General features: G+C 47.9%; 1 protein-coding gene across 4 annotated transcripts in view; it reads right to left on the bottom strand.

Moving 5' to 3' along the window:
* The window catches only part of LOC138488560 (asparagine synthetase domain-containing protein 1-like), a 205,245-nt gene that overhangs the window by 6,352 nt on the left and 174,407 nt on the right, over positions 1–24,486 (bottom strand). For all 4 annotated transcript variants that reach the window (XM_069615634.1, XM_069615635.1, XM_069615636.1 and 1 more), the window contains one exon: positions 22,977–23,158. In XM_069615634.1, the coding sequence (XP_069471735.1) occupies positions 22,977–23,158 (182 nt within the window). The remainder of the gene's footprint in view (positions 1–22,976; positions 23,159–24,486) is intronic.

The following is a 24,486-nucleotide window of genomic DNA, read 5'->3' as shown; positions in this document are numbered from 1 at the left end:
AAGGGCCTTATATCAGGTCTGTATAAAATCCAGTATGAAACCAGCCCACAGGGAAGTTTCCACATATGGCGCAATGGGAAGAAAACTCTTGGAAGGGAAATACCCAGGGATATATGGGAGAAGCTGTAGAGACTAGCTCCCAAATTGGTTAAGTTGTCACGGCTTCAAGAAACATGGTACAAGTTAATATACAGATGGCACTACACCCCAGCCAGGCTTAAAACGATTTTTCTGAGTCCTCTCAGGCACGGTGGGGGAGGGAGGGGTATGGGTTCATGGTCCCACGTCTGGTGGAGATGCCCCAAAATGGAGCCCTTCCGGCGGGTAGTCCAGGACTCTCAGACCCAGATCTTGCAAACAATCAAGCAGCCACATGATGCAGCTGGCCACTACACACAAACTTGGGGCCTTGCACCTTGACCTGCGAGTGATGTCTGAACTTATCAACTGCCTCCTTGAACCGTAACTTAGCCTTCTCCAATCTGCCTCCCCTGGTTCACATATTCTACCTCTTCCTTCCTTCCTTCACTGCATTCTGTGCCCTGGTTTGATTTTTGAATTTGAGTGTGTGCTTTTTAACATCTTGCACTCCACTGCTGAATTGCATTCTCTATCCCCCTGTTAACACTAGGCCACTTGGTGAGCTTTGACTAGGACTGTGCAGTGCAACCACTCTATCCTCATCTATCCTCTACCACCCTGATGGCTGTCATCATCTCTCCTATCTTCTCTAACTGCTACACTATCACCTACCCCCCTGTCTTACGAACTCTGGAAGAAATAAAAAGCACAAAAAGGGCATCCTGACTGCCAACCCCGGCCTACCCATCGCAGATAAATAGGTCACTGCAACTTCCACACAGGTCTTCACCAATCTCCTTCTCTCTGTACCCTCCCCAGATCTATGGACACCTCATCTCATCTCTACTCTCTCTTCCGTCACATCCTCTCCCATTAATGTTGGCACCAAGTTGGAAGTCCTCTTGGCAGGCTTCTCATCATTTATGTCTACCACACTGACACTATCTTGGTTCAGAGTCCTCAACCCAACCTCCTCTTTGACCAGTGCCTGCCAACCCTCATTAACTTCCTTCCCACATCTGCTTCTCCCCTACCCACTCTCTCTGCCCCTTACCATCCGACTGGTGTACCACACCCCTGTACCTTGGAAAACCTTCACAGGCAGAGACCTCCTTCATCTAGCCACGCTTAACGCTCGTTCAGCAAACAAACACTCTGCCTATATCTGCCTCCTTTTTGAAGACTTTGACCTCGACTTCCTCGCTCTTACCGAGACATGGTTCAATGCTAGCTCAGTCACTGCTTTTGACTCCCTTCTCCCCAATAGCTACAACATAATTTCCAATCCCCGCCCTAACCGTGCTGGCGGTGGGGTTGCCTTGATTTTCCCTGAGTGGGTCCCTTCCTCCCTCATACCCACCCAGCCTTACTCCTCCTTTGAGAGCTTGGTCTGCAAGTTGGCCATCTCTCCCTCCACCTCTCTGACCATTGCCACTCTCCCCCTGACTCTACCACCCGGTTCCTCTCTGAATGGGCCGACTACTGCCCCTCTCTCCACTCAACCACCTCTAAACGCCTCCTCATGGGTGATTTCAATATCCATATGCACTGCTCTATCACAGCATCCGCTCTCATCCATGACCTCTGCACTTCGCTATCCCTTTCCATTTTCCCTTCCGGTGCATCCCTCTCGGCTGGACACACTCTGCAGGCCCTCATCCACTCTGATCTCTCTGTTTCCCGCCTCTGGTCACCCCACTATCCTGGTCAGACCATTCTCTCCTCTACTCTCACCTGGGTCCCCTCGGCCCTCTGACGGCACCTACCCAAGCCCTGCCAACTTCGTTGATAGACATCCATCCAATGAAACGAGCGTCAGCTGCTGCCCTCAGATCCACCTTCATCCCTCCCCTGCCCCAGCCCAGACTCCACAACTGACTGTGCTCTCACCAACCCCCCCGGCCATTACCAACACCCTGGACATTCTTGCCCCAGTCATGAGGATCCACCTGAAACCTGCCTCTAAGCGTAACACTTGGTACGACTCTGAACTAGCAGCCCTGAATTGCAAGTGCAGATCTGCGGAACGGAAGTAGCAGACCTCTGGCTCACCCTCTGACAAACTGGCATGTCGCCTGCTTCAAAGACAATACAGACTTTCCATCAGCGCCACAAAAAGGGCCCACATCCAGGCACGGGTCTCTGGTGCATCCAACAACTCGGCTGAACTCTTTAAAATCTGCAGGGAATTAGCCAACCCATCTGCAGTCTCCTCCCCACTGCTCCCCTCCCAAGCCCTCTGCAATGCACTGGCCACTCACTTCACTACAAAAACTCAGGACATCCTGAGCACCCTTGCTTCCCTCTCCCCTGAACTGTCCTCCACCTCCTTGCCTCCTGTGGTCTCCCACCCTCCCTCCTCCTTCGCCCCTGTCACACCTGATGAGATCGCCTTAGTTATCCACTCCATGAAGGTCTACTCCAAACAGGTTTCCTCTTGCTCCTCCAGAACCATTAAGGACAGCATTGGCTCTCTTGCCCCTGCACTCACCGATTTCTGCAACCACTCCTTTGCCACTGGATCTTTACCCTCCTCCCTTAAACACTCCCTTTGCGCCCTCTCCTGAAAACACCTTCAGCAGACCCCACCTGCCAAGCCAACTACCGCCCTATCTCTATCATACCCTTCCTTGGGAAACTCCTGGAGAAACTGGCCTTCCCCCAACTTACTTCTCATACTGAACCTGTTGGCGGTATCTGGATTCTGTGCAGAGGCACAGAAACTGCTCTTCTGAACACCTGTGAAGAACTGCTTGCTTCACTGGACCAACTCTCCAGCTGTCCTCATTCTACTCAATCTCTCCTCTGCCTTTGACACGGTCAACCATGCCATCCTCATAAAACGGCTCCATGATACCCTGTGTATCTCAGAACAGGCACTGGACTGGCTGATCTCTTTCCCAACTGGCCATCCATCCCAGGTTATTCTAGGCACCTTCTCCTCCCAATCTCTTTCGCCACCTGTGGTGTCCCCCAGGGCTCCAACCTCTCCGTACCTTGGTCCACTGGCACTCCTCATTTCCAGCTTCTCGCTCAACTTCCAGTGTTGCGCAGATGAGAAACAACTTTTCTACAAACTCCCCGCTGACCGTCCTACTTCTTCCATCATCCCAGACTGCCTATCTGCCATCCAGTCCTGGTGCACTTCCAAAGATCTCCGACTCAATGCCAGCAAGATTGAGATCCTTTCTATTTGGACACCTGTTCCCTCTTTCTTCCACTCACTCTGGCCATCCTCTATGGGCTCTCCCCAAGCCAGAAACCTTGGAGTCATCTTCGACTCCTCTCTCTTTCTCCTTTTTCCCTCCCTCACTCACATTCAGGACATTGCCAAGAAGTCCCACCTTTAACTCTTCCTTCTCAAAGGAATTCTCCCTTTTCTCACTTTCCCCGAGAAGCTTAATATTACCCTTCCCGCAACTAGTTCGTTCTAGGCTCGACTACTGTAATAGCCTTCTCTTGAATCTACCCTCTTCCTCTCTACGACCCCTCCAGCTAATCCAGAATAGGGCAGTGAGGAGACTTATCCTTGGCATCAAGCCCAGGGACCGCATCTCCTGCCCCAATATCTCTTCACTGGCTCCCAGTTGCTGCACGGATTAAATTCAAATCCCTCTGCATCATCCACAAGACTGTCTGGGGCCGGGGACTACGCTATCTGCAACTTGCTATTACTAAATACTCTCCCTCTAGACCTCTACATTCCTCTGGTACCAACTCTGTGTGTAAAGCGTTAGGTTAAACAGAGAAAGGCATAAATTAGTTTTCAAAAATTGATTACAGTGTTTGCTAATAAATTTTTTTTTGATTAGCAAACACCCATTTGATTAGCAATTTTGTACTAATATTGTTAATGTCATCAGAAGTCATTTGTACCAAAGCCACGAAATGAGCAACAATGCAGCAGTTTTGCATACCGCTGAAATAAGACATTAGTTAGAGGAGTCGGGCTTGCAAATTCTTTAAAAGTAAGCTAGACCTGCAGGTCAGGTAAATTAGTTTCCCTATTCAACCTACGGGAAATGCACTCAACCCATAGCAATGGAGGGCAACAAATTTAAAATGTGATTAGTGTACAATGGTGCATGTCACTACAAACCCGCTTTGTTTGGTACACTGATGCCACCCAGAGGCCAGCCATGCAGAGTCAAACCTTTGTTTGACATGTACTGCAAACAAAGTAAATGTTACATAAAAGTTTCAAACATCTCTTGCAAATACTACTGGCCCGTCATAAAATGTATACGACTATGCGAGTGGGCGAAAAGACTTTGCAAGCCACAGCTGAGTGTCTATAAAATGTAAAAGATTAGATGCATGAATGGACACAAAAATAGATATGTTAAAAAGGCTCTGAAAACAGTTTGCCAGCTGTCTCCTGCAGGTGGTAATATATAATGCAGTCCTAATCCTAAAGCAAAGCGAGCTCTGGAGGCTAACTACAGCGTTTGGTATTGAATAGATCTGTAGATGTGCATATTGCATGGAACTATTGACCACTACTTCACGGAAGCATCTAGTTTGCTTTGTTTATTCGTTATGTAAGAGGAAAGAAAGAGACTTAACCAAGTGGATTGCGTAGCAGGCAGAGAACGGGGCAAACTAGATGGAATATTGTAGTTTGTGGTCATCACAATTTCAGGGCAGCTGGTATAAAGCAACTGGGTGATAATATAGAATGTCAAGGAGTATGGGTTCGCGCATGGGTTGAGCACCAGTTGCAAGATATATGCAACCTGCAGGTTACAGAACTAGGTTTGCCATCAAAAGCATTCGATCATGCACATTTTCGACTGTTCACTCATAAATATGATGCATCTTCCACAATCGTAAATATGATGCATCTTCCACAACAAAATGAAATATAGTTGACACAATGAGCCTCATTCCGAGTTTGGAGGTAGCCATGGCGCTAATAGCACCATGGCTGCCTCCAAAATCGGTCGGACTCCGGTCTGGTGAAGGGAGTAGTTACCGGTCCAGTCCGAGGTCGGCGGGACCGGTAATTCCCCATTCACCAGAGCCATTCCCCATTCCCATTTGAGCCCCCATAGGCAAATTGCAGTACCGTTATTGACCCCGGATTCCCTTAACGGGTCCCGTTCATAACGCCTGGGAGGGACCCGCTAAGGGAACTCGGAATAGGGCGCAAAGGGATTACCGGTGGCGGTAATCCCTTTGCGCCCACCTCGTAATGAGGCCCAATGACATTTAGATACACTAACCTAAATGTTAGTCTAAAGCATGGAAATGATGCAGTGTGTTACAATATCAATACTCTAATCATGCATTACAACCTGCATTTTAGGAATGGAATTGCATGACTGTATTTTAAAAAAATATATAAAGTTGACACATACTGGTCTTTGCCAGACAGCATCTAAAAAGTGTAATAAAAGTAGCATCCCGATTATTTCTGGTTTGCAATTATTTGAAACAGAAACATAAATTCTTGCCCAGCACTCTCACACATGCCCTGCCACTTCAGAGTGGAGAAGACGATTACTGCTGCACTTTCTCTCCATTAGGACTTGAAGTGAACAGAGAAAAGAGGAGGAAGAGAGCACAGAGGGCAAGAGAGGAATGCACAGTGAGGTGTGCTTTCATTGAAGGGGGCAACTTAAATAGCTATCTTTGCTACACAAGTGTCCATTTGATTAGCAAACTGACAGAATTGCATACCAAATTGCTATGCGACGCTGCTCATTTTATGCCTTGCAGAGGGCTGGAGGACAATCTCTTGCATCAGCTGGCTCCCCTCTTATGGAACAGCCTCCCCCTTCCTCTTGAGCCAGACCTCCTCAAATTCCGGAAGCTCCTCGAGACTTCATTTTCACTTCCTCCTTCACTCCCTCTGCTAATCTCACAGTTGCTGCGATTAGTGACCAGGGCCCTTATGTGTCCTGGGGCCGTGGCCTCCCCACACCCAACCGCCTTAGCCTCTGCCTACATACAGTACTTGCCTCGGCACACACTGACCTACGCCTTGTAGACCTGCACTTGCCTACTCACTGCAGCTCTATGCTCCATAGCACTTAATATACTTGGCACTTACTTCTGCTGCTCGCCCACGAGCACTGACACTGGACCACTTACCCCTACTCCCTCTTCCCCTCTTCTTCCTCTGCACTTGCATGTTCTGAATACCCACATGGCCTAGTAGGTTTGTCTTTATCCTCCAGTATTTATATTGTTTTCAATCCCATGCCCCCTCCCTGTTGCTATGTGGATGCTTTGAAACACAATTTACTTGTTGTATAAGCGCCTAACAAATGCACAATAAATTAACTATCATGATTACTTCGGGGTAAGATTTACTGATAACTGGGTATGGCTTGCCCGGGGCGTGGCTAACTGCCATGTGAAGAGGACGTGCTCTGGGTGCGCTCCGCTCGATGCAACCAACATAAGCTGTCTTTTCTTACTTAAATTGTGAACCCCTGAAGCCCGCGGTCCTCTTCATCGAACGCTGCTACCTTCCTGCACCCGCTGGCTTTTTTCCAAACTCGTGGATGCCCTACGAAGACCGAGCGGCCGCACGGAAAGTCGCGGCAGATCCGAGCCAAAATGGCGGCTCCCTCGCATTGAGATACGCGGCAGCCCTTACACCAGTGCTGCACCCGGACTGCGACGCCGTGCCGGCTGAGCCGATCGGACACCCTTGGACACAACGGCGCCTGCGGTCCTGTCCGACCCGCGCAGGGAGCCAACGCGAGACACACCCGACTGGGCGCCCGGCCACGAACATTGCCCTCGGAGCGGCTGACGGGCGGTGCCGCGCGGGCGGTGAGCGGGGGATACGGGCCCAACAACTGCTCTAGTGTCTCGGGCGGCCCCCCCACCCTGCCCCTCCTCACCCGCCTGCGCGGAGCCCGGAGTCCGGGACCACTCCTGCGTCCCTCTGCCGAGCAGAGGACCCTGCAATGCCTGTCCGATCGGTGAGGGAAGCCAACTGAAGACACACGCGACTCGGCGCGCAGGCAGAGGGCGGTGCGGCCTGCTGAGAGCGGCTGGAAAGAAGAGCGGAGAGCCCGGGCGTCGCTAAGCCCATGAGGTGAGCGGGGGGGAAAGCCCATTATTAGCAGGATCACCGGGATTGCCGTGCCTGCATTCCCCCCCCCCCCCCTTGCCCACCATACTCACCGGGACCCCCAGGTGGGGCGCAACACCACGAACTGTATACCCGAGGCCCTGAGGGGCGGGCCTGGACGTCTCGGCCCGGTGTCGGCCAGGAGGGGCGACCTGCCCCGAGGCGCTGGGGGCCTGCTGGGCGCGCCTCGGGACCATACCGACGGCACTGAAGGCCCGGGTGCCATCACCACGGATCTCCCCCGAGCTCCCTACACGACCACTGCCCTAGGGAACCCTACCGTCTACGCCTTCATCGGGGATCACACGGCCACTCAGCCCCGCTGCGCTCTGACCACCCCGGGCCCACGCTAGAGAAGACAGTGATCCAACGGGCCATCCGCCATGTCCACCAAAGGGGCCAGGTCCAAACAGCGCCAAACCACATGGACACCTTCACGGCTGGGGGACCCATGGCTTCCGAAACCTCTAACGGCTCAATCATAGATGCACAGCCTGACCCCCCGGGATCGGCTACTGAACCTAGCAACACTCATATCCTTGAAGCCATTAAACTGCTCCAGACCACTATGGAGCACAAAATTGACGCGGTGGCCATAGACCTGGGCCTCCTACGCCAGGACGTCCGCTCCTTAGCCAACAGGACTGATACACTTGAGGCTCAGGTGCGCGAAAACACTGAAACCAAAGTGGTGCTCCTCAAAGATGTTGATGAGCTGCAGCAAAGAGTGAAGAACTTGGAGGAAAGGGCTGAGGAGGCAGAAGGGCGGGCACGCCGGAACAACATCCGCCTCCTGGGCCTGCCGGAGGGCATTGAGGGATCTGACCCCACGAACTACGTGGAGAACCTAATACTACAGGAGACTGGCGCTGAGAAACTGTCTCAAGGCTTCACGATTGAAAGGGCCCATCGATCCCTCACTAAAAGACCTCCCCCTGGCGCCCCTCCCAGACCTATAATAGCGAAGGTTCTTAATTACAGAGACCGGGAGACCATCCTGGCCTACACACGGTCAGGCGGCCAGATCCTCAAAGACTTGGCCAAAATATCCATCTACCCCGACTACACCTTCCAGGTCCAATTGAAGAGGGCTCAATTCATACATACCAAAGCCAGATTGAAGACCGCCGGACTGCGCTACATGCTCCTTTACCCCTCCAGATTGAAAGTTATACGCAACAACAAAGCCCACCTATTTGACACTCCATCTGGGGCCCGGGACTGGATGGACAGGGAGCAGATCCCTGACATAGAGGTAAAGGGACGGCAACCGTGCTGAACCACGCCACGATAGCAGCGTTCGGGTCCGAGGACCCTCAAGGGCCTCTCCACGCAAATGCCAGCTTGAACACAGCTGAACAGATTCTACACAGCGGGGCACCAGAGTCGAACACTCTTCCACCCCCGAAGTTTCCTTTTTTTTGGGTATACACATACCTGCCCGTAGGGCACCAGGCGACCAATGCACGGTCTAACGGAGCGGAAACGGGACAGTCACAACGAGGGAGACCTCGCTCGACCTTCTTTCAGTTTGGGGTGTTTAAGGTTATGGGGGGGAGGGAAAACGGGAGTTGGCACGAATGTTAGGTGCCGGGAAAGGGAAACACCTAGACCACTGACGTCCACCATACACAGCATGAAGACAACACAGCCCCTAGGCTCGGCGACTCCCAAGCTGCAGAGTGGGGGGATGGGGTGTGGTGGCTTTATAGTCAAGTACCTCTATCTAGAAGCACCAAGACCACTGAAATTCTCTACACGCCTCTTGCCACTTACTAGTCCCCCACATAAACGCTATATCTCCAATTACCCATGGCTGACACGATAAAAATCATCACGTGGAACGTCAGAGGCATGAATAGCTATGTGAAACAACGTCGCATCCACGCATATTTGAAAAGATGCAAGGCCGGGATTGCCATGCTCCAAGAAACACATCTATCTGCTGATAAACTGAAGACATTGGCTAAAACTTGGCGTGGGACCTTGATAGGATCCTCCTACTCCTCTTATGCTAGGGGAGTCTTGATATGGGTTGACCCAACCATCCCCTTCAGACTAACATGGACTAAAACAGATGATGAGGGTAGGATGGCACTGGCGTGCGGCACCATCGAAGGCAGAGAGGTATGCCTAGTTAGCACCTACGCACCCAACCACGACGCTACGGCTTTCTTCCATTCCCTGTACCCAAGGCTCAGCCCCTACAGGGACAGCGTCATGATCTGGGGAGGTGATCACAATTGCACTCTAGACCCTCTAAAAGATAGATCGGACAATAAACATACCCGCCCGTCCCCCCCGGCCAAAATTTTGTCCAAACTGAGTCGCCAGCTGTTACTCCGAGACTTGTGGAGAGAACTGCACCCTGACCAACAAGTATTTTCCTTTTACTCCCCACCCCATGCTGTCCATACTAGGCTGGATTATTTGTTTGTAAGCCAAGAACAACAAGCTATGTTCGGCGACGCCCTTTACCTGCCCAGGGTGCTGTCTGACCATTCCCCGTTGCTGGCCACCTGGGAAGTATTCCCGCCTAGACCCCCGGTCCCTACTTGGAGGCTTAGAGCCGAGGCCCTTCACGATGCGACTTTCCGGGAACACATAAGTGAATGTACCGAGGATTACTGGGAACGAAATTTGAATAGCGTCAGATACATAGGCACTGCATGGGAGGCATACAAGGTGGTCATGAGAGGAGAAATGATTGCGTCCATAGGTGGAGCCCGTAGGTCCATCATAGCCTCCCTGGAACGCTCGGAAGTGGAGCTGGGCGAATTGGAAAACAGAGCCGACTCTACCCCAGAACTCCTACAAAAATAACTGACATAAAGCAAACCTGTTTAACTCACTGGGAATCCCTGGGTAAATTGAGTTACGCTAAACACATTGAAAGAACCCACGCCCTGGGAGACAAACCCGGGAAACTCCTAGCCTGGCTGTATAAAAGGGAAACTCCCCGCGCACCCATTTGCCAAATTCTTAAGCCGGATGGCACCACGGCACATACCCAAAAAGAAATCAACTCAGTCTTTTCAGATTTCTATCACAACCTGTACTCCGAGACCCCGCCTGTAGTTGATGCCAGTATTGAAGATGTCTTGGACATCATTGAGCTGCCTAAATTGGACTCACAGATGGCTGAGACGCTAGACGAACCCATCACTCCCGACGAAGTAAAGGTAATCATTAGATCCCTTCCATCTGGAAAAGCCCCAGGTACTGATGGCCTCCCTGGAGAGTTTTACAAGACTTATGAGGAGACTCTAGCCCCTCTGCTGGCCTAGGTGTTTAATGAAGCTTATGAGCACGGCACCCTCCCTGACACCATGAGGGAAGCCGTTATTATCCCCCTCCTCAAGCCTGGCAAGGATGGTACGGACTGCGGCTCCTACAGGCCCCTTTCCATGTTAAACGTTGACAGCAAGATCCTAACCTCCCTCCTAGCGAACAGATTGCGTAGAGTAATACCACACTTAATCCATCAGGATCAAACGGGCTATGTGCCCGGGCGCTCCATAACCGAGAACCTGCGGTGGTTGCACCACGTTATATACAGTACGGAACTGAGGCCCCAGAAATACGCAGTTGTGTCATTAGACGCCACCAAAGCCTTCGATTCAGTGCGATGGGAGTGGCTATATGCCACCATGGTAAAAATGGGAATAGGACCAGTTTTCCTGAAATGGACCAAATTGGTTTACACCAATCCATCTGCCAGGGTGCGGACCAACAAGACATACTCTGATTCGTGGTCCCTCCACAGGGGCACCCGCCAGGGATGCCCACTCTCCCCGATGCTATATATCATCGCCAACGAACCTGTGGCTGCATACCTTAGACAGGAGTACGGGGATGGGGGCATTGAGATTGACGGGATAACCCACCTTGTCTCCATGTACGCTGACGATACCCTGTTATACTTACACAATCCCGAACACCTCTTGCCCTACATTCTCGAAACCCTAGAACGCTTCCACAATCACACAGGAATCCGGATCAACAAAGACAAGTCCTGCCTCTACCCGTTAGCTGCACTATACAGAGAAGACTTCAGATCCCTGCCCCCCTTAGATCTTCAATGGCAGGTGACCTCCTTTAGATACCTGGGAATCACTATACACCGTAACCCTCACACGGAACACATCCTCAACACGATTAGAGCTAAAGACACCCTGGCAAAATCCATGGACTTCTGGGGGAAGCTTCCGCTTTCCATGGCCGGGAGAGCGGGTCTCCTCAAGATGGTAGCACTTCCCCGCCTTCTACACAATTTCACCAATGTTCCCTTCAACATCCCCCCCTCCTTCTTCAGTGACATTAATAAGTTATGCAGGCAGTTCCTCTGGCAGGGGCGCAGGCACAGGGTGGCGCTGGAGACACTCCAAAGACCCTACGAAAGGGGAGGATTGAAAGTCCCCAACTTCGAACTGTACTACCTTGCATGCCAGCTAAGACACGTGATGCGATGGATGGCTGATGAGATCACTACAGATACCAGACTGCTCCAACCAGCTCTGACCGGCCTCTTACTCAGAGACCTACTCTGGGTCAAGGAGGGAACCCTAAGGCAGTACCCATACCTGGCAAAGCTCGGAACCCGGCTCTGGCGAAGGGCTTGCAGAACATTGGGGTCCCCAGATCCATATTCCCCACAGATCCCCATAGCTGCACTCATGGCCCATCGCCCATGGGGCCGTCTGGAAACGCGTGCACAATGGGAACCCTGCGGGGTGGCCACCCTTGGAGACCTGGTTCAGGACCAGGAAATCCTAACATTCTCCGACCTCAGCGAGACCACGGAGCTACCAGCAGGACAATTCCTGCTCCACAGAGCAGTGATCCAGGCTCTGAAGGATAGATGGCCTATGGCGGCCACCCTTGCAACGGACAACGAGATTATAGAAACAATGTTAAACACCGCCGAAGGGGGCCACGAAACCTCGCGGCTCTACGAAGCCTTAATGTTAGGCACGACCAGGAATGAGCTCAGAAGTAGAGGAAAGTGGGAATACGAACTAGGCCTGGAATTCGACGATAAGGAGTGGGAAAGAGTCATCCTCTACCACAAGAAAATCTCCAGAAACGCCCGCTTACAACTTATCCAACTATACATCACCAACAGGGCTTACCTAACTCCCGAAACCATATCGAGTTTCAAGGGCGCCGCAACCCAGCTATGCCCTAAATGCAATGAGCCGAGGGCGGGAATGACTCACATGTTCTGGGGTTGCCCAGTGATACGTGCCTTTTGGACACAAGTACGGGAAAGGGTGGCAAAAGCAGATATTGAACTAGAGGTGCACGACCCTGCGGCCTGCATCCTGGGTAGATACAGCCGTGACCACAAGAACAAGCCCCTAAACAGACTTAGAGACTTAATTTATATCACGGCGAAAAGACGCATAGCCATGGGTTGGAAGAGCCCCAGAGGCCCGATCGAAGCGCAATGGTGGGACGACCTCACAAAGTGGATAGCTGCCGAGACCGGAGCATGGGAAACCGCAATCCACGAACAGAGGCTAGACTCCAGCGCGGAATTACACCGCTGGGTGTCGCTGACCGTGTCATTACTCCACCCCAAAGCGGTGGACGACCCCTCAGAAGGATCGGCCAGCCCTGGCCTCTAAACTGGCTTGAAATAGGACGGTGGAGTTGACTGGGATCTTGGAGGTGGGGGAGGGGGGCGGGGGGGTGGTATTGGGGAAGTTGTGGACGTGTAGCATATATACAGTACTTGACAAGATTGTGGTCTGTTAATCTGTTGAAAATCAATAAAGAAAGTTAAAAAAAAAAAACTGGGTATGGCTTGCCCAGCTGGACAAATCTTTGTATTCTTGAAAGATCCAATCTGTCCCAGCTACCCTCTATGGAGGTGAACTGTGGGGATTCACTAATTGTCGGAAGATGGGGACTATAGAGAACAAGTTCCTAAAAATGTTATTGCGCCTCCTGCGAAGTTTCCCGAATGCTCCCCTGTTGATGAAGTGTGGTCTCGAGCCCGTTGATCTACAGCTATCCTGGAAACCAGTCTTCTATTGGGTAAGACTCTGGGCGTCCACCAATTTAGGAGAGTATCGCGAGTCCCTTGTTGATTTGCATGGTCATCCAGGTGGGCGCTCACTGCCGTGGGTGATTCATGTCACACTATCATTGGAGGTTCTAGGCTTTAGTGATATCTGGAAGAATCTGGAGAACATTAGCAAATGTACGAGAGAAGAGGTGAAGTACGCTGTAAGGCAGGTCAACTATTAAAAACTACCTTCAAGTTAGGCCTTGATTATCTCAGTCTAAAAACTGACCAGGGACACAAGAGTTATCTGGACTTGATAACACCAGCCTAAAGCTGCACCCTGTTCATGGAAATTAGAATGAGCACCCTTAAAACCACCAAAATCACAAGTGGCAGGAAAGGCAAATATTTGCTGTGTTGTCCCTTACGTAATGCAGGTTTGGAATCGGTTATGCATTTCCTATTATTCTGTGAGAGCTACAGCGATCTAAGAAGAATTTATTGTTGCCCAGGTTTAGGAAAGCGCATGTTATCCATGCCACCGAAGCTCTATTCTTATCCCAGTCGACCACAGGTGTCAATGACATATATTATGTGGCAAGATTTGTATATCGAGCGTGGACTCGCAGGAGCCATTTGCTCAAGCACAAGAATTGAAACCGAGACGTGTTTTTATTCTAGATTTCATATAAAATGCTGCTATCTTTGTTGTTACTGGTTTTTACTAATGATGATGTTGAGGTTAATTTGTTTTTATGCATGAACTATGTTTGAGCTGCCCGTTTTACATGATCTTATTGCACTGCTAATGCAATCAATTCATTGTTACTACTGCTGCTAATGTATGAATTCCTTCTATTTATTGTGATTATTTGTAAAGTATGAATTGTTTGCTGAAGACACTTCTGTTGAATAAAGAATTTGCTGCTGATGATGATTATTGTTGATGTGGTAAAAATGCCTATCGTATGCTCTTTGAAATTGAATAAACAGAATTTTAAAAAAAGTTGAGGGCCTTGGAGAAGAAAAGGGAGTCTACCAACGGAAAGAAGAATCTGAAGAAGGTGGTCTGTAGCCCCTTAAATCGACCAAGAGCGACTGCAGAGTAAGCATGGCTGCTCCAACCGCCTCTTCTGCTCGACAGGGAAAATCCAGACTGGACAACATCCTACCTTGGACTGGTAGGCCTAACCGGTCTTCAGACCAACTGAATTTTGAGCTGTCCCTCGAAGAGGTGCGACTGTCCTGGGCTTTAATCTCCTTATAATCTGCAACCTGGACCATTTTGCTCTGCATCGTCTCCTCAAGCGCAGTTTTGGCTGGAATCTTGTGGGCATTCTCCTAGGCCTACAATTACTCTTTCCCAGTCTGAGACGCCTCCTCTTCCAAGTCGGGGACCGAGAAACAGAGAACTCTGCTGTGCAACAACCATCGCTTAACCGAAGCCTTGTAGAGGAGTCCCAACCAGCCAGTATCGTGAAGATTGTCTTCTGGACGTCCCATCGCAAGAAGCCAAAAGTCTGCTCCCGCCAAAAGTTCTTTCTTCAGCCTCCAGGCCAAGAATCTGAACCGGAGCTGCTGTTGCCTCACCTTGGGGACCCACAGGGGACATTGTTGACTTCATCAGTCCTGCTCCTGGGTGCTTGCTGTGTTGATCTGTACTCCTCCTGAGCGTCTTGAGACACTGCGGTGGACAACCAAACTGTGTTCTCCCAGGCCTAAGGACATCAGTCCTTTAGGTTACAATCCTCTAGGGGGTCTAGCTGACCTCCCTTAACCACCTTTATCACACACGCTACCTACCTGCAACATTGAAGAATCCTGCTCAACTGTTAACTTTGACAGCATCTGCCTTCCTTTGTTCTTTCGCCCACAGGCCCTGGTCACCCAGAGTCCCAACTGATTTCGAGACTCATCGCCATATAGGGCTGGACTTTCTAAAATGTAGGCTGCCTAGAAGTTACTTACCAGTATCCTTGTTGCATTACATTAAATGTTAGTTGTAGAATTGATTTGCTACCTTGAATGCTACTCCGACTACTTACCTGTGTATTATCTATGGCCTACCATTGAATTGAGTAATGCTCAGTAAATATCTTCTGTGAATAGGTTTACTTACCTGAAATTCTAATTGTGCTAGTTTGTCTTAGTGTTTATAATAAATAACCATATTTGTATAGAATTACAGTGTGGAAGTGTATTCTTGACTACAAGTGTGCTCTGAGGTCTTTGTACTTACCTACAGCCCTCCTACCTCCTAGACTAAGCCTGGCTGCACGACTATAGCTACCAAACTTTTTGGGTAGTTCAGGCCAAACCTAAGATTTGGAGCCCTGTACTCCTAAGAGCGAGTCTTCTACAGTCCTACCTCAGGTGGACTTTAGTAAAACTCCCTAAAACTGCCCATGATTTGGCAGCCCATGCTAGTTTGAATGGTGCAGATCCTTAGAATTGGTGGGCCCGGTGGCAACTTCAGTTCCGAATCCTGAATAAAAAGGAGGACTCCTGCAACCATAGGACAGATCATCTTTGGAGCCAAGTCCCTTACGAAGAAGTGCAGTCCACTCAAGCAATGACCCCACCCAAGTCCCAGTGAAGCCCTGCTCTTCTGTCCTGATCTCAAGAAGACCCACGTTGTTGCTTCGACTCCTGAAACGGTAGGAACAACCAGTCTGAACTCTTGCTCGAGGATCCGTGCCTCCAGAAATATCCCTGTGTGTTTGTGTCTCATTGTAGCCTAGAGCACTCTCATACCCGTCCCCGCATCTAAGGCTAGCAGCTCTGCTACCTACCTTGATGGGATTGGCTAGACTTTGTGTACTTCCAGTTCACAAATAGATTGGCCTCCCAAAATCCACCCCCAGGGTTCATTTTGGAAATCCATTTTAACAGTTGGACAAATGTGTTTCAAGGCATGGATTTATCAGCTCTAAAATAGAATGTGATAGGAATAGCATAGGGCAGAGGATAGTAGTAATGGAAAATCAGATCTCGTATTCTTAAAAACCTATCATGGATTGTGCTGGCCTTTCAGCCAGCAGGTCCAAATAAAAAAGTCCAATCTTTATGGTTAAAGGATGTAAGTTCCTATTGTTGAATTGCCATGCCTACAGGAATATCGTGACCAATCAGTGTACTTCCCCGAGTATTGGGGATTTTGGAATTATGATTTTACAAGAAAACCGGGTGACTCAGCCTTTGACAAAGGATACCTATTCCACCCTCTATAAAATGGTGCACCAATACCTGGGACGGCACCTGGCAGGAGGTTTGGCAACAGCGGTTGGCAATTTGATGGGTTCCTCTGTAGATGTTGTAGATCCTAACCATGACAGTCTTTTGATCGTCAGTTCACAGGTTGTCAAGAAGATGTTCTTGTAGTCAATACAGATTGGAAACCGGTAGTCCTTTACGAAGAATTATTGGAGGAATTGAATCATATTTTTTCTGTATGGTACCTAAAAGGAAAACCTGATCAAATATTAGCTGGTGACCTTAATTGCTAGAGCCCCAGATAATATCAGAAGAGGCTATTCATTGCTCACCATCAGCCATCGTTGTGAATCATGATAATTCATGAGGGAATAAATGGGCTATGTTTATGTATACTTGGAACTTTGTCTGGTTAAATGGGAACATTTGGGGTGACTGTACTCTTGGCTACACATGGTAAAGAGGTTCTTTTCACTTTTTAGATTATCATGTGTCTTCAACTTTATATGAACAGTGTATATTTTTAAAGGTTTTTTTTTACAGAAATGAGTGATCCTGCATACTTATCTTGCAAAATTAAAGTGCCTTACATGGAGCAGCAACCATCCTTGATTGTGACGCAATATGAAATAAATGTCCCGGGAAATAGGATTATTTGGCGCTCTTCCTTACTAAGAATCTTTATTGATAAATTGATGGCCTTTTCTATTTAATACTATGTAGAGCAATAACAAATTTGATTATATTCTAAAGGGACTACCTGGTAAAGGGAGTGTGCTTAAGGAACCTAGCTTACGCATTTGATAAACCAATTCAATCAAAGAAGATCGAGCTTAAACAAACTGGGATACTTGCACAAACATTAGTTTTGATACGTTTTAAATCCAAGTGTTATATCTAGGATTAGTACCCGGTACAGGTTTTCTTGTTGCTCATAAACAAACCGATTGGTTTGTTTTGCAAGCCTTACCTGATGGTAATCCCTTTCACGCTTCTGCGTGACCCTCGCGTAGCTTATTTTTTTCTGGCCACCATGCAAAGGGAGAAGGCACTTTGTGTAGTCCCTTCTCCCTCTTCCATGGCGGCCATTTTTTTATTTACATTTTTTTCAATGTACTTCAATGGCAGCAATTTTCTTTGTTTTCTATGGCTGCCACGGAAAGAAAAAACATTCTGTATGCGGCAGCCATTTTTTAAAACATTTTTTTCCCAACAGCCGCGAAACAACACGTTTCGAAGCTGGAGAAAAAAAATACATTACTACTCCGGTTTAACTGGCCGGGGTACTAATGTCAAACCACTTGACTGTGGGCTGTTACCGCAGAAGGGAATGGCCCCGGGGGCATTACCTTATGCAGTAATGGCCCACAGTCGAGGGGCTTATTGCCATAGAAACAGACTTCCACAATCGTAAAATAATTGGTTGACTAACCGTAAACTGCAAAATCATGCTTAGCATTAGTAGTACAAAGCAGTCCTCCATGTTTTGGATGTTGGTGAAATCTAGACTTGTTAATCTACTTTACTCACCAATCCCATCTTTGGGGGGAGTCTGGCATGCCCACTATTTAAAATTATAGTCCTTTTCTTCACCTAACTGCTGCCGGTGACGGGGTGTTAGGAAAGATTTCTCTTTTTACAACGTCCCCTCCATAGTTTCTATGGATCCCTGTTCTTTTTGCTTTGCTTTGCTTTTGTACTGGTTCTGACTTTTTGAGGGGAGGTAAAGTCATCTGCTTCACTTTCCGTGCCTTTTGCTCATTTACTATGAGGAAACTGATCAGTTCTTCAGACCATCAGTACTGGGAAACTAGGTTTCCCTTTTACATTGCTCTGACTTTTTTTTTACATCGCACACAGCATCTTACAATGCAGTGCAGCAATGGGGATATTTTTCTATCATCCTAGCTTTTTACACTTGTGTTTTTTGGGTACTTTTAGACGTCCCTAAAGACAAGCTGGTGGCAGCAGATACATTTTTACAATGTATGCATTATTTTTAGTCTGCACATTCTCATTTGCTGCACTAAGAGTGCCTAGTACCCTAAAATGGCTGTGCAACAGGATTTGCGCTTGTTATTTGGGCATATTGTAGTTTGGCCTTCTTCCTGCCTTGCCAGGTCAGGACATCCCTTATAAGGTCATATACTTGACTGAGAAAGCTGATGCTTTTGCAGGCTGGTGATGCCTTTGTGTGGGTGTGGCCCAGGAAGGGGGTGGAACTGTCTAATCCCATGCCACATTCGTGGTGCCAGAGGGTCTCTTTGTGGGGCATGAGTGAAACCAAAAGTTGTCCCCGATTGGAAAACTACTGGCTGTCTGAATGGTGCCGATCCTAACCATTGATGGGCTTGGACTTGCTCCCAGCCTGAACGAGGACAATGTCTGAACTAATTTATCCCTGTTTCTCATATACAATATATACCTAATTTACACTGATTTCTGAAGCTAGCATTACCAGGTAAGACCATAGGTTAGTGTCCTTTCAAACTGGCTCTCAGTGCAATACTTGTCACAACTTCTCTCTTCTGTGTGTATGACAAGTGATTGACCCTAACCCTAGACCTACAGGTCTTTCAGAGGTGTGGCCTGTTTATTAATGTCCTCATTTCTGTATGTGATATTTCTTTCAGATGCCTCTAAGACTGAGACAGAGTGAGACTCAAAAGCAAGCCCTATTCATGTCAACGCCTAGAGGTCTTCCAGATACACAAGCCCATTGGGGAATCTAGAAAAGCCTGTAATTGTACCCCTTACAGAGATCTATGTTCAAGCAGATCTCTGATTAAGCCCCCTTAAAGCAAATCGCAATTTCCAATCCTGATGATATGGCTGGGTTTGTTAAGACGTCTGTTGCTGGTTCCAGTTTTGAATAGCAGCTGAGCTGACGTAGCCTTCCAGTTATGAACTTGTCTGCTATACTTTTAATGGAACAGATTAGCACTTTATTGCTGGGTCTCCTTTCCTTTTAAAAGGATTGCATGTTAGTTACCAATAGCGGTCTGTGGGGTGATGGGGAGATATACATTTAATGGGACAATACCAGCACTTCTCAGAGGGGATACCATACTTAGAGAGTATGGCTATGTGCACAGTCTGACAGAAGCCTAGTATCTGTTGTGGATTTTGCATCAGCAATGGGTGTCCTTCCAAGGAAAGTAGAGGGTAGCGGCAGCCAGACCAAGAAGAGAAAGAGAGGAGTAAAGGAAATACATTCTCAGAGAGGATTAAAACCCAGGGCCCCACTCTCCCTACTGTAAGGGCCTGGCCCGAGGGCTGAGGCCACGTTGTCGACAGGCAGATGTAAATGTCGTTGGTGGCAGGAAACCCACAAAGCAGTCATCGAAGAGACTAGACGACCGTAGGACTTCGAATAAACTCTAGCAAAATAAACTCTTACGAGCTCTGCATAAGCGAACAACTAGGTTGGCGGAAAAAAACAATCTGGTGGGACCTCGACGCGTGAGGGATTTTGTGTACCCTACACGTCACATTAGAGATAATGTTACAGTCACGCCCATGTCGACGTCCCTTTCGATCTTTGAAAAAAATACGCAATACTCTGCGATTTCCACTAGATGTTGGATTATATGCACAGCATGTGAATCTAAGCAGATACTATCATCAGAAATGCATGTCATTTAACCTGCTCCAGTTTTTTCTGAATTCAATTCAAGTAGCAAGTCTTGGCATTTCGACAGAAAAATATACAATGAGTTTTTCAAGCCCATCGGTGTGGTGGCCGAAATAACTGCGTCATCTGCGTAAAAAAGGGCAGGCATTTCCAGGGATGCTATCTCTGGGTGGTCAAAACAGCCCCTCACCAGGACTTTTATTACCTCCTGGATATAAATACAGAATAAAAGCGGGGCCAGGACACATCCTTGTCTCACCCCTTTGTTTACAATGAAAGCACCAGTCTCCCCCCTCCTCCCAAGCCATAGTGTACAGTGGCTCGGTTCTCCCCATATAATAGCATTATGGAGGTCAGCAGTTGGGTGGGATTATTGCGATTTCTCAAAATCTGCCACAGTAAGGTCCTCGACACCGGGCCAAATGTAGTTTTCAAGTCCAGAAATAGAGCATATAGTTTCATTTTGCATAATACCGTATATTTCTGGATCACTGTAAACAATAAGAAGCACTGGTCAATTGTGTACCCCTTTTTGCATGGAAACCACCTTGCAAGTCACTCAACACATTATTATGGTCAACCCATTCCTGCAGTTCATTGAGAATCACCTTCCCAAATATCTTCCCCGCACAATATAGAAGGGCAATCCCTGCCCCCTTTTTTATAAATTGGAACTATTACTGCATTCAACCAGGACTTGGGGATGGACCTTGAGCTGAGCACGGCTTTAAAAAGTTCCATCAGCACTGGCCCCAAATTGCTGGCTCGCCCCTTATAGAGATCCAGTGGGATTACATCGGGCCTGCTGCATGGCCACTTCTGTGTTCTTTCAATGCCCTCACGACTTCATCCGTTGATATTGGCAGCCCAGAAGATATACAGTTCCCTGGGGACCATAGCTCATTAGCCTGGTAGGTTGTTCCCGTCTCGCTCTTATATAGAGTGCTGAAGTGGGAGTACCATGAAATGGCAGGTATTAAGCAATGAGTTTTGTCCCCCTTTGATTCTCTCCCTGTGACAAATTTCCAAAATGTAATATGATCTCTATCAATCATTGCTTTTGTAAGAGCCGCCCAGTGGTTAACCGCAAATTCGCTCTTTTTCCGTCCAATCAGATTTTTGTATTCCTGTCTGAGGGGCTATAACTAATTTTTATCCACCCCCATATCTGATTGTACACACCTCACTAGTTTCTTTTTTGCTATGGCGCAGGTGTCATCATACCAGCCAGTGACGAGCTGGGATTTCTCTTTTGCAGTTATATCCAGGGAGACATGCAGGACCAGATTTTCTTTCAGGAGCTCAAACTTATTATTTCAGTGCCTGTGGCCTTGCCATTGCAAATGGTCTCCCAATTTCCCAGAATCACACTATACAGTGCAGGTATGGCTCATCGTTCTACTATTCTGTCCCATGTTATTGATTTACACACCTAGCCCGTCAAAAGGGTGGGATGTTGTCTCCTGGAGTTACGGGCTATATCCTTACCCACGCCTGATGAGAGAATGCTGTTAACTAAACGGTGGTGGTCACTTTTGGGTCTGACTTGAACCTCGAAATCCTGAACAATTTCCCATCTATTGCCTGAGATCATAATGTAGTCAATTAGAGATGAACCAGGTCCCCTATTAAAGGTTAATTTAGCTGGCTGGTCCTTGGCGAAACGACCACTGCATGCTCTCAAATTGAGAGCCTGTAAAACATAAAATGATTCCACTGCAAGTGGATGAATTCTCTTTGGGGGCGGGGATGTGAATAAGATCAATCATGTATATCTCATGCCAGGTCTTGATTATCCCAGATGCCCACTGTGTCTTTCAGAGGTTCAATTTGGAGGTGCAAGTCACAAGCCGCCAGTATACAGTTACTTGACAGTTTAAAATGGCTTTTTGAATTAACCAGACTTGGAGAATGTGTAGTATTGACATTCCTATCTGGCCTTGTGGACTGTTATACAGATTACAAAGCAGGATATTTTCTCCCACATCAGTTTTGATTGACAGCATTTGAAAGTCAGGCGAATTTGTACGCAGGTCAGTTACTTCCCATCCCAGGTTAACAGCCAGCCACACATGTAAACCCCCCTTTTGCCTCCCCTTTTGTCCTTTGGCAGCTGGAATGGAAAAAGTGCTAAACCCTCGGAACATTACGGGTTTGACTGCCCAGGTTTCTTGGAAGAGAATCACTTGCTGCCCCCAAATAAATTGACACCATTCCAAATCGATATGGCCTGACAAACCAGCGACATTCCAGGATACAATTGTGTGCGTATGCTTATTATACCCCATGATGGTCACACCTCCCAGTCAATCCACAACCTCCAGACTAACATGTTCCCTAGCAAGCCGGTGGGATGAAAGCGCTGAGGATGCGTGATATTATTTATCCTTGCGCTATCATAATGCACAAGTCTTCTCCGGTCACCCTGATTGGATTGATTTGAGCTCCACCTTTGGCAAAGGACTCCTGGGATTTCAGGACGATCGTGACACTGCTAGGTGGATAGGTCCGGAGGTCCATGCCCAGGACTCAGAGCTCAGAAACACCTCAATGTGATCAAACGGGGAGTTGGGGGTTGAGGTCCTGCGGCAGCCCATAATGTCATCTCTTTTTTATAGATAAGCAGCCCTTTGTCTGACAAAACCAGTGGTTGCACTTGTTAAGTTTCCTGGGTTTCATATGAGCCGGTGCATAGAGGCAGAACATTTGTCATAACCACTAGTGGGGGATCCCACCCTCGATTCGTTCCCAGAAAATGGGGGCAAGAATGAACTCTCCAGAGGTATACGGTTCGAGTCTGAGAGTAAATGCACGATACCATACAGAGCCCTGACCACGTTGGTGGATGAACTGTTACAAGCATTATTCAAACTTCGTTATTGCCACTTCGACCTCTAAATCTTCAAAACAAGTCTTGTTCATAGATCTCATAGGAGCAGCTTTACCTTGCTTCCTTGCCATGGTCTCCAATAACCCGGTCATCACGGCCAAGATTCCTGGATGAGATGCGTCCAAGTTCCATACTCAGTTCTTCTATTAAGGCTTCAAGGCCAGCAGTTTGGAAACGAACTCTATGGCGAGAATAGCCTGCAAGCTGCTCATCTGCTCCAATTCCTGTCAGCACAACCTGTGTAACAAAATAAAAAAACAAAAAAAAACGAACACATGTGGCATTAATTCTCAGAATGCCTTCACAAGCCAACTGTGATTTAAACTCGTAACAGGTTTTGTGCAGTGAATTTAATGTATTCCCATGTCTTAGGAAACAAACACGTGTTTCCAGTCCATAAAAAGCATGCATCATGGAAGTGCTGAGGCTACAGGATGAAAGTGCTTAGCTGCCACCCATGTGTTCAAACATTGGCCGGTTGCCATGGTTGGGAGGCAATAACCAAAGCTTCACAGTTTTCATCAACCAGCTGAAAGTTTAAACAGAGATAGAATGTAAACAGAAAACATAGCATTGCTAACCAGAGAGGGCTCTGGTACTGGGAGCATGCTGCAACACATGTTACTGTTGGTGAGGCAGGGTGTTATTATGCAACCAAACGGCTGAAATGGATAAAACAGGAGGTTCTTCCTGGACTACTTTTCGCTTCATTCTCTTCGGTCAAAACATATGTCAGTTAAGGAACACCACCTATAAAGATATGTTCCTCCCACAGATTCTAGAATAAGTGTGCTGGAGCACCGAATTAAAATGTTACTTTGTTGCCAACCCAGATACAACAATGTATTTTGATGCACAACAACTCTCATTGTAAATAGTTCAAGTGCAAAAATAAATCTCGTGGCAACATGGACCTTGGTTTCCCAACAAACCAAATTCAGGAAATGTTAGAGATGAGGATAGTGATCCTAGGGGGCATCAGAGTAGTTGGGGTTACATCAAATAAAATGTGCACAAAACTTCATAGGAAGGTGGAAAAAGGAATAGTAAAAGGATACACACAAATATCCCAAAAAGAAGCCATTTGTTATGGCCAGAAACATTCTAACACAGCTTTTAAGAGCTTTTAAGACAAACAAATAAGATGCATAACATGATATATATTGGCTTCTCTACTTTGCAGCATACAGCCCAAATTGGGGAAGAGCAAAAAAACAGCATTTAATTAGGATCTACACATGTTTTCACACAGCAGAAGCTGGAGTCAATGGATTAGCTTCAAATAGCCTTTTAAGTAAAAAGACATACTGCTTGGTTTCATTATTTTTTTATAATAACAAATATGAGAACCAACCGATTGAGCCGTTTCAAATATTGCATAGGTAAGGTACATGGTTAATATTGGTTCGGACTTCCCTCCGATTATTGGTGGTGGGGGGGATTTCAACCTTAGACTGGGAGCGGGGGAGGGATTTACCCTTCCCCAGAGACGAGGAATAGTCTTTTCCCAAGCCCCTGCCTCGTCTACCTCAAACAGTGCTTTTGTGCCCTGCCAAGAGGGGTGA

The sequence above is a fragment of the Ambystoma mexicanum genome, chromosome 9, assembly GCF_040938575.1.
Source record: "Ambystoma mexicanum isolate Mex_15411 chromosome 9, UKY_AmexF1_1, whole genome shotgun sequence".
Taxonomy (NCBI): Eukaryota; Metazoa; Chordata; class Amphibia; order Caudata; family Ambystomatidae; genus Ambystoma; species Ambystoma mexicanum.
Note: the sequence above shows the minus strand (reverse complement) of the source record. Positions and strands in the feature narration are given on the sequence as shown.